The sequence below is a fragment of the Camelus ferus genome, chromosome 34, assembly GCF_009834535.1.
Source record: "Camelus ferus isolate YT-003-E chromosome 34, BCGSAC_Cfer_1.0, whole genome shotgun sequence".
Taxonomy (NCBI): domain Eukaryota; kingdom Metazoa; phylum Chordata; class Mammalia; order Artiodactyla; family Camelidae; genus Camelus; species Camelus ferus.
The window spans coordinates 16,494,682-16,505,128 of NC_045729.1; the positions used below are offsets into that span (position 1 = coordinate 16,494,682).

At 55.6% G+C, this 10,447-nt stretch overlaps 2 protein-coding genes across 3 annotated transcripts; one reads left to right on the forward strand and one right to left on the reverse strand.

Annotated features, from left to right (window-relative positions):
* Positions 1-709: 709 nt before the first annotated feature.
* Positions 710-2,897, forward strand: CDCA3 (cell division cycle associated 3). Of its 2 annotated transcripts, none has more exons than XM_006176766.3 (6): positions 710-813; positions 1,025-1,204; positions 1,476-1,605; positions 1,890-2,183; positions 2,321-2,424; positions 2,548-2,897. In XM_006176766.3, the coding sequence occupies exons 2-6, from the start codon at positions 1,085-1,087 to the stop codon at positions 2,701-2,703; spliced, it is 804 nt and encodes a 267-aa protein (XP_006176828.1). In that variant the 5' UTR covers positions 710-813; positions 1,025-1,084; the 3' UTR covers positions 2,704-2,897. The 2 variants fall into 2 exon arrangements, with proteins under 2 accessions (XP_006176828.1, XP_032329336.1); XM_032473445.1 differs by having other exon boundaries at positions 772-813; positions 908-1,204.
* A 1,020-nt stretch (positions 2,898-3,917) lies between these two features.
* GNB3 (G protein subunit beta 3) lies at positions 3,918-10,447 on the reverse strand. Its single transcript, XM_006176765.2, has 10 exons — positions 9,416-10,447; positions 9,106-9,192; positions 8,802-8,840; positions 7,384-7,490; positions 7,243-7,306; positions 6,983-7,145; positions 6,830-6,896; positions 6,542-6,743; positions 5,306-5,522; positions 3,918-4,515 (listed from the first exon to the last, which is right to left on the reverse strand). Exons 2-10 carry the CDS (start codon positions 9,160-9,162, stop codon positions 4,409-4,411), a joined length of 1,023 nt encoding a protein of 340 aa, XP_006176827.1. The 5' UTR covers positions 9,163-9,192; positions 9,416-10,447; the 3' UTR covers positions 3,918-4,408.

Genomic DNA, 10,447 nt, shown 5'->3' on the forward strand with positions numbered 1-10,447 from the left:
CGCAGCCTACCCACTATGCTCCGCCCTCTGCCCGCCTCTTGACTAACGCCAGTGAAAAGCGCTTCTATTGCAATGGATGGTCGAAAGAACCAATCCCACTCCTCCAGGGCAGAGCGCACGTAGAGCAGCGAGGTGGGCCACACAGTTTTGACTGCTGGGACGCTGGGACCCCCTACAGCCCCTTCGCGTGCCTTCCACGGAAGCGCAGAGACTGACGATTGTTCAAACTAGTCAATCCCAGAAACTTCCCGGGGGCTCGTCCAATTGGAAATTAGAAGGGCAGTTGTACTCTTAGTATTTGAAAAGCGGCTGTCCAATGAGGCGAGGTTTGAGAGGGTTAGTGTCGAGTGATTGCTAACTGTCTACCAATAAAGATTACTATCTCGCCTGAGAAGAATCTTCATAACTCTGTCTCCAGCTGGATCTGTGCAGAATAACGTAATAATTCATGATTCTATTTTTTAATAAAATCATATGATAATGAAACTGAAAGTCTCAAAAGCGAAAACTGGCATTCCGCAAAAATCTCGCTACGGACAACTCGCAGCACCATATGGAACAAAAGTCCCGTGATGAAGGAGGCGTCTCCCTTGGGCCAGCCAAACCGCTGCCCACTGGCTCCACGCCCCCATGATGGACGTCCTCTCAGCCCAATGACTTCCTCCACTGGAGGCGGGTCTCACACAGCGGGCCTATAGCAGCCTGCGTCGGCTCAGCCAATGGGGCCAAGGCAGGGGCGTGGCGGGAAGTTTGAAACCGCCTAGGGAGCTGAGGATCGAGCTGCTTTGCACCCAAAGGTGGAATTGGGGCCCGGTAAGTGATTTGAATAAATTGGTGGATAAGTTCGAGGGCCGGGCAGGCCCGGAAGGAGCTGCCCTATCAGCTGTAATAGTCATTATCCCCACAGAGACCTCTGGCCCAGAGGCCAGGCGGTTCCTCAGCGGGGAACGGGGAAGATCGAGTGGTCTGGAGTCAGGCTGAACGTGGTCGCGGTAAGGGCTGAGACCTGAGTCACTTCTCACAGGCATCCCCTCCTCGCCCGGGCCGGGCCCTGCCCCGCCCCATCCTATTACTCCCGGTTGAGATGGGCTCAGCCAAGAGCGTCCCAGTCACTCCAGCGCGGCCGCCGCCGCACAACAAGCTTCTTTCTCGAGTGGCGGACCCCCGTTCACCCACCGCCGGCATCCTGCGCACTCCCATCCAGGTACTCCGGGCCGGGGTAGGGAAGGCAGCGGCACTGTCTGAATTCTTGGGCCTCTGCCTAACCTGACTGCCTTGATTCTGAAAGACCTCTCACTTCCCACCCTACCCTCACTCCCCTACTTTGAGGCCTTGTTTTTCACATTCTCAACCAGGGGAAGCAGGCTGGATGTCTGAGGGCTTTGGCAATTCCAGCCTGTAGTATCGGCCTGAGGTTAGGGACCTGGGAGGGAAGAGTCAGGGCCCAGACTTGTTCTAGCTTTTGGTTCTGACAGGTGGAGAGCTCTCCACAGCCAGACCAGCCAGCAGGAGAGAAGCTGGAGGATCTTAAGCAGACCCAGGACTCAGATCCCCGCTCTCCTACCCTTGGCATTGCACGGACACCTATGAAGACCAGCAGCGGAGGTAAGTGTTGGGCTCAGGTTATTCTGCTCAGGCCGTCACCTAGCACCCTTAGGTGGGGTCAAATGAAGCTATCCTCTCAGGGCACCACTTTAAAGGGGGCTCCATCCTCCTGCTTTGGACCTGTGTCACTCTTTTCTCAACATTTTGCTCTCTCTCGCCTTGCCTTCTCTCTTCCCAGTCCCTCACCCACGAGGGCATGACTCCTAAGGCTCGTATATCTTTTCCTCCTTGCTGAATGATTTGTATCAGAGGGTCACTGTCTCACTTCATTTCTCCCCCGCTAGAGCCACCAAGCCCCCTGGTGAAACAGCTGAGCGACGTATTTGAGACCGAAGACCCCAGATCAGATCTTCCCCCAGAGCCTATTCTGCCCCTGGAGACACCTCCGTCTTCTCAACTGGACTTGCCTTTGGACAGCCAGTTTTCCCTTGAGAATCAGATGTCACCTTGGAGTCAGACTGAGCTCCCTTCCAAGCAGGTGTTTTCCAAGGAGGAAACAGGACAGTCTTCAGGAACCCCAGTGGGCAGCCAGGGCTCAGACAAGCCCTTGAGAGACCCTGAGACACCTCGATCTCCAGGTACAGAATCTAAGAGCAAGGTATGGGGAAGAGAAATTGGGCTAACACTCTGGGATAATGTCCCTGGATGAATGGAGGAGGAATAAACTATAAGCCCCTAATCTTGGCTCCTTGTTTTAACTCCGTCCCAACCCTAGGTTCCATGCGCAGCAGGTGGAAACCAAACAGCAAGGTACTAGGAAGATCTCCTCTCACCATCCTGCAGGATGACAACTCCCCCGGGACTCTGACACCACGGCAGGTAAAGGGACACAGGGTGAAAGCTGTTACTAGGAAATCCAACGGAAAGGTGGGAGGCCCTTTCCCCGACTCTTCCCTCCCCTGAACAACCTCCCTCCCTCAACTTGCACATTGCCTTTTGCAGAGTAAGCGGCCTTCTCCCCTGAGTGAAAACGTTAAGGAACTAAAAGGAGGGGCTGTTCTGGGAACTGGACGACTTCCAAAAACTGGAGGAAGAGCATGGGAGCAAGGCCAGGGCCAGGACAAGGAAAATCGGCACTTTCCTTTGGTGGAGAACTAGGCCGTGCGTGGCCCCAGTACTGGGTTCACCAGGGGCTGAGTGACACTCTGTGCCTCTCATCCCTTCTCTCCCTGGGAGACTGGAAAGGCTCGTTTTCCTCAGCCCCTCCTAAACTACCAACTCTGGGACTCAGAGCCTCCTTGGCTTTCTTTGTGTTTTATATGTTTCTGTATATTAAAGGAAGTGATTTTAAATGATGTTTTTAAGTATTATACCTAAACCTTGTGCTGGGTCTTCTGCATGGAGAAAGACAGTCTGGAGAGGGAGGGTGTTGTGCTCCCTGGCCTGAGTGTCCCCCGCACTGATACCTCTAAGCCTCTTTTACGTACCTCCCTTAAATCCTGTTGTTCCCCAAGGCACTGTCCTTGACTCTTTCCTTTCTCTCCCTGGGTGTTCACTTCTAGGACTTTAGCTGTCACTCATCTGTATTCTGGTAACGTCCAGGTCTCTCTGCCTAAGCCTGACCTTTATCCAGCTGCCCCACAGGCGCTTCAAAGTCAGCTTGTTTAAAGTTGAATTTGTGATCTCCCCAGAGTTATTCCTCCTCCCCCATCCTCCATCCCTGTGAATGACAGCACTAGCCACCTAGTTGCCAAACCCGAACCTTGGCCATCACCTTGAATCCTTCCCTCGGACTATCCCTTATCCTCGCACTCAGTCCCTACAATCCCTACATCCTGGTGATTCTGTATCTTTAATCTCTCCCTCATCCCCTCCCTTGCCCCTCTGTCCTATTGCTCTTGCATTTTCTTGCCACCTGCCTCCTACCTTGTTTCCCTCCATTCCCTCTAGGCTCCCTTCCCTCCATTTTATCCACCTGTACTGCTGCTAGGATGATCTTCCAGAGGAGCATCACTGATCACGTTACTACTCTGCTCAAAACTCCCCAGTTGTTCCCCACTGCCCTTAGGATAAAGTCTAGACTCTGGCTTTTTATAGGCCTTTTATAGTCTGATCCCTTCTCAACATAACCCTCCTGGACAAATACACAGTCACCAAAGGCAGGCGGGTGTGAACTGTCGTGCACACCCCACCAGCCACCTTCTCCTCCTAACCCATCTCAGGCCTTCCCCAGGAGGCTTGGGCTTCTGCCTCCACCCTCTCTTCTGCCCACAGCTAGCTGATCCCCAACCTTTATCATTGCTCCCATAATACTTTGTTATTTAAGTGGGACCTGCATCTTTTGGGGACAGAAGTGAGGTGGGAGGCAAGAATCACAGCTACGCTTTATTGCGAGTGCTTTAGGAGAGAAAAGAAGGTAGACAAAGGAGAAAGCATGAAGAAGGGGGCCAGGACCCTAGTGGTGCCAGAGCCATAGTCACGGGGCCGAGCACCCTGTTCCACCTGGGTCTAGACAAAGGTGGTGGCTCTGGGAGAGGGATCCTAGGGCTTAAGGTCTCAGACAGTAAGCCTGGTAGGCCTGCCAAGGGCGGGGGTTGGGGGTGCATTATCCTTGCTGATTAAGGGAGAAGCTGTCAGGACCATGGAGAGGGGAGGCCATGGGAGGAGATGGGGCAGTTCCCTGCCCATGTCCCTGATGCTGCCTCCCAAAGGCACACTCCCCATCCTCCCCACTGCCCTCAAAGGGGAAAGCTGGGCGGGAATGGCAGCTGGGGTCTTAGAAGAGAAAATCTTAAAGAAATTGGGCAAGGCAGGGCCAGCTGAGTGTCTTCATGGCCTTTTACCTCCCCCTCCTCCAGCCTCCTCAGTTCCAGATTTTGAGGAAGCTGTCCCAGGAACCAGTGGCCACAGCCATCCCATCAGCTGTGACCCCCAGGCAGCTGACCCTGTTGTCGTGGCCAGAGAGGATGCCTGAAGAAAAGGGAGAGGAGTCAGCCTGACAGGGAGTGTATGGTCACACACAGGAGCCCTAGGTTAGGTAGGCGGGGTGTGGGACTCCAGCCCCCAGAGAAAGAGGATTAGCCCTAAGGGGCAGGCTTTCTCTGGAGGCCAATCTCTGTGCCTGAGAACCTGGGGTGGGGGAGGGGCGGGGAGGGACTGGGAGGTGTCACTGAGCTGGGAGAAAAAGCAAGGGCACCTTGATGGGCATTAGAAAACAGGGAGGGTTTCCAAATAGAAACTGAGGCCCAGAGAGAAGTGACTTGGCCAAGGGCGCTCAGAAAGAAAACAACAGAATTAAGGTTTGGATCCTGACTCTCTGGCCAGCATTACCTTCATTCAGCACCTGGCCTCTCCCAAAAGAAGAAGCCACACTCCCTGATTCAACCTCAGACCAGGCCAGTCCCCAAGAATCACCCAGCTTTGGGCCAGAGCCCTCAGGTCACTCACGATCCCCTTGATCCTGTCATTGCAGTGTCCCTGAGATTGCCCTTCCCTTCAAGGGATGCCCCTGGAACCCAGAACTGACTGGACATTCAGGGTCCACAGGTCTGGGGATGACGGGAGGGGCCCCTCGGGCGGGGAGCAGCTATGGCATTGGGCAGTGGAGAAAGGCCACTTAGAGCAACTTTTCTTTGAAAGGAGATGGTTCTAGGTTGGGAACCAAGGGGGACTGGATTCTAGGGGTAGAGCTCAGAGTCAGTCACCCAGTAGTCAGGGAGCAGCAGTAAGAGGGGAGCGGGGGTGGGGGCGGGGGCCTTACCCACGCGCTCACACTTCATGGAGTCCCAGACGTTGCAGTTGAAGTCGTCGTAGCCCGCAAAGAGCAGGCGGCCGCTGAGGGAGAAGGCCACGGATGTGATGCCACAGACGATGCTCTCGTGGGAGTATGTGGTCAGCTCCTGGTCTGCCCGCAGGTCGAACAGGCGGCAGGACGCGTCGTCCGAGCCTGTGCAGATGGCCTCTCCATTGGGGAAGAACTGGGGGTACAGATGGCCGGGGGTCAGGACTCAGTCCTGGGCAGCCCACTGTCTCTCCTGCCCTCTCCCTGCTCCTGCCCTGGTGGCTCCAGGCCCAGCTGTTTCCCTTAGCCTCTCTGCTCATCCCTTCCTCGGCCTGCATGGTCGCTGATGTTTATCACCTGCCAGCTGTGGCCGGGGCTCCCCTACACCCTTCACTGGCCTTCATTATGTCCACGTTGCAGGGGAGAGCACGGGGCAACTTGCCCAGGGTCACCCCACCAGATGGGCGGAGGCTGTCCCAGACTCCAACCACGACAGTTGGCTGGATCAGCGTGTAAGTGCAGGGCCAAGTACAAATGTATACCCTGAATCTCATCTTGAGGCAATGTCAGATAAACCCGACGGGGGGGGGGGGGGACGTCTAAGAAAATTGGTTTGAACTCTTCAAAAATGTCAGTGTCATGAAAGACAGAGAAAGGTCAAAAATGGTTCCTGTTTAAAGGAAACTGAAAAGACACGGCAGGGAAATGAGGTGCACATTGCTGGACAGAAAAAGAATTCCTATTTTTGAGGTAATTGGTGAAATTTGAATATAGACTGTAGGCTACAGTATTGCATTGGTGTTAAATTTCCTGATTTTAAGAAATAGACAGTGGCTGTGTAAAAATGGCCTTGATTTTAAGAAGCAGACACTGAAGAATTTAAGGGGTAAAGAGGCAGGAGGTCTCCAACTTGCTCTCAAAAGATCCAGGGGAAGAAGTAACAAAATATACCTACACCTCCATCTTGGTGTCTGTCTGTCCATCCCTCCCTCACTTCCTCCCTCTCCGTAAAGCAAATGTGAAATGTTAACAGTGGACGTGGGTGAAGGGCAGATGGGAGCTGTTTGTTACTCTTGCAACTTTTCTGTAAGGTGAAATTATTTCAAAGGGGAAAATTAAAGGGAAAGGGGCAGGGGGCCTAAGGGAGTGGATACAGGACGGGGTGCTGGGGGTGGGAGGCGGTCCCGGGAGGTGGAGCACAGAGATGGGGCTCACGCAGATAGCGTTGATGTCGGACTCATGGCCAGTGAAAGTCTGCCGGCAGGTCCCCTCCCGCACATCCCAGAGCTTGGCGCTGGCGTCACAGGCCCCCGAAATGAAGAGTTTGAAGTCAGGAGACACGGCCAGGCTCATGCAGTCCCCCGTGTGTCCCACAAACACAGTCTTCTGCTGTCCCGTCTCAATGTCCCACAGAGCACTGAGGGGGGAGGGGAGGCTGTCACAGAGAAAGGCCAGCACAGAAGTGCCTCCCAAGCCCCAGCGCCCACGGTGTTCAGTCCTCACCACGTGGTGTCCCCAGAGCTGGTCACAATGTTGTTGTCATCCAGGAAGCGGCAGCAAGAGAGATAACCTGGGGGCGGTTAGGACAGGGCCTTGGCTAGAGGGCCGCACCCCGCCAGGCCCGGGGCCTCCCTGGACCCTTGGTCTCTCACTCACCTGTGTGAGCAGAGAGCTCCCGGCTGACCTTGACGTTGCCCTCCCGGGACTTGAGGCTGTAGATGGAACACATGTTGTCCAGCCCCCCACACGCCACGAAGTTCCCTGATGGGGCATAGGCACAGGTCATGACCCAGGAGGAGCGCAGCGGGATGGCGTGCACCTGCAGGAGGCCGTGCGGCAGGGGGCCTGAGCCGAGCTCCCGGTGGGGAGGGCAGAGCAGGGCGGCATCAAGCCCCAAGGGAGGAGGGCGACAGTACCTTATTGGTGGTGTAGGTGTCCCACACGATCAGCTTCCCATCTTGCGAGGCACTTACCAGCAGCCTGGGGAGAGGACATTCGGGTCACCCAAGCCTCCTTCCTCCCTGCCCCCCATCCCCACCACGCCTCTCAAGCCTCACTTGGAGTCGGTGGCCCAGTGCATAGCATATATCTTGGCCAGGTGTCCCCTTAACGTCCGCCGGGTCCGCATCTGCACTCGTCCTACAACCTCTAGGCCAGACACCAGCTGCAGGAAAGGGGACATTAGAAATCAGAGTGAGCAGGGCACATGTCCACATGTCAGTGTTACAGCCACTGATCTGTACAAGTTTCTGTTCCGTGCCAGCCTCCAGGTCAGGCTCCCAGCCTCAGAGAACCCAGCCTCTGCCTGGGAGTAGCTTAGACAGATGTGGATGCTGGAGACAGACACAGGCGCGGCCCGGAGCAGGTTGCTAAGGGTCTAACCACCACCTCTTCTCTGTGGAGGGGATGGATTTCCACCATGTAAATACTCCCACCTTGACTAATTCAAGCTGCCAACACGAGGCCTCTGCACAGGGACTTGGGAAGCGATGCACACATTTGGCAAAGCCCAGCCGCTAGGAGCCTGCCCTCACGCACCACTGCAGCACGGCCAGCTCTCACTGGGACCTAGGGCAGCGCCATGGCTCTGCACTGCACCTCCGGAACTTTGTGGTCCTATGCCCCTTAAACTCCATCCAGCTTCTAGACTTAGGCTGGGGGTCCAGAGACAATAGACTTGAATTTCTATTTACTTGTTTTCTCAGGTGAGTTACTTAACCTCTCTGAGCCTGTTTCCTCCTCTGTAAAATGAGGTTTCTAGCACCTACCTTAGGGGATTGCCACGAAAATTAAATAAAATTATATATTTAAGTAACTTAGCTCAGTGTCTGGCTCAATTTCAGTAAATATTTACTCATTATTAACATTTCATCCAATTTGAGGTGCTACCAACTCTAAGAAGCATGATTCTTTTAGGGGTCACTGAGAAAGAAAAACCCTGCCAACGATAGTTGTGAGGCATCACTAATTGTTGGAGGCATCTTTGTTTTGTTTTGTTTTGTTTTTTGATGGAGGTACTGAGGATTGAACCCAGGACCTTGTGAATGCTGAGCACATGCTCTACCACCGAGCTATACCCTCCAGTGGATGCATCTTGATTTCCGAAATGTCAAAATGTGAAAACATGCATCTTAGAACCGCCAAACTGCAGTATTAGACAACTAGTAATGAGAACCTCCAGGGGCTTTCTGATTTACAAGTCACTGCCCCCTCCTCATCCTCACCACCCTGCGAGGGGGTGATCACTCTTGTTTTACGGACGGAGATAGGACGGCATCTTCCTCCTTGGTCTCTGACGTGGTGCCCGGCCCAGAGCAGACCTCACAGGATGCTTACTGAATGAATTAATAAATGTCATTCCTCATTCCAAGGACGTGCTGTTCTAGAGCTTGGGCACCAGGCTGTGGCTGCTCAGGGAGATCCCATCCCTCCCTTCGCATCCCCTCCAGCCCTGTCGGGGGATAGGAGAGCTCACCTCTGCCAGAGTAATGTCAGCACAGGCTTTTCTGGCATCCTGGGGGGAAAGCAGGCATCAGGGGAGGGTAAAGGTGGGGTGTGGGGGTGCATGGTCATCTGAGGTAGGTGGGCTTGGGGCTCTAGGGTTTTGGGGGCACCCCAAATATGAGGTCTAAGTTCAGAAAGTCTCTGGCCACTTCCAGGTCAGGGGTCTCTAAGGTGTTACTCAAGGGTGAATCCAGCCCCCTCCCCGCAGGCCACACTCCCTCATGCCCCAGTTCCATGTTTTCGGGGGTCCCCTAGCAGGAGGGTCCCGGGGTTACAGCAATCTGCTTCTTGAGCTGCTCCGCCTCCTGCCGCAGCTGCTCCATCTCCCCCATGGCTGCAAGGTTGAGGGGTGGCTCCTACTCCTGCCAGAAATGGGGGTAGGTGTCAGGGGATCCCCACCAGGCCCTCACCCCACACCGGACTCCTCATGAGTCCACCCCTCAAAGAGAGAAATGATTGGGTGCTTAGCACCACCTCCCCTGCTCTGCCAGCCCCTCCAAGGGTGCAGCCAGCCAGCCCTGGCGCAGCCCGCCCTCCCTGCAGCCCCCAGCCCCGGAGGGCGGAGCTGGGCCAGCTCCCTCTTACCTGGGCTCTGTGACTGGACCTCTTCTAGGCTTCCAGCTCCGCTTCCCGGGTGCCTCCTCACTCCCTCAGCTGCGACGCCCGCCTGTCACCTGCCCCGGCTCTACTGCCAGAGGAGCTGGCCTGGCCTGGCCCCGGCTGGGGGGTGCGGGGGGGCACTGACAGGGAAGGGTAGGGCTAACGTCAGGCAAATGAAATCAGCTGGCAGGGGTGGGGGGAGAGGACAGGGAGGGAGATGTGTGGCTTCCAGAGAGACTTGGGCCCAGCCCGGGGGAGGGTGGGAGCAGGAGTGCGGGGCGATACAGAGGAGCAGCCCCCTGTAGCGAGCCCTGGCGGCGGGGGGGGGGGGGTATGTGTGCTCCCCCAGCCGGTCTCTCTCGAGGCAGAGAGCAGAGCATCAGGCCCCACGGGATTAGAGCAAAGCTGTGAGGAATTAAGGGTCAGGGTTGGGAGGGGTGCAAAGGAGCAGCAGCAAGCACAGCTCCAGGGGCCCCCCAGGCCCTGGCCCCCACCCATGGCAATGATCTTGGCCCTCAGGGCCTACCTAGCAACCAGTCCAGGAGACAGAGAATGAGGGTGAGAGATGGCCCATTGTCAACACCCCAAGTTGTGTTCCTTAGCTCAGGGTAGTGGGGGAAGCAGGTTACAGTGAATATGGGGAGGGTGCAGGCAGGAGCTGAGATTAGAAGGGACTGATCTGGATAATCCTTCTTCTGAACAAACCCCAACCAGCTGCCCCCAGGTCTGATCCTGGGGGAGTGGGGGCAAGTCCAGGGGATCCAGCGAGGAGAATGAACAGGCCTGGCCCTGCTTTGAGTGGAGAAAGACTCGCAAGTAGAAGGCAACCCGTCCCCTACTCCTATCATAAACTGGACCCACTCCTTGCCCCCATGACACCCGGGGTCCTGCTGGGGCTGTGAAGGCAAGAACCAGAGGGATCAGGCTGCCCTAAGTCTCAGCCAAGCTCGGTGAGGGAAGACGGGGCTTAGGGTAGGAGGCCCAAGGAGCAGCTGTCAGGGGTTAGGGGTCATTTGC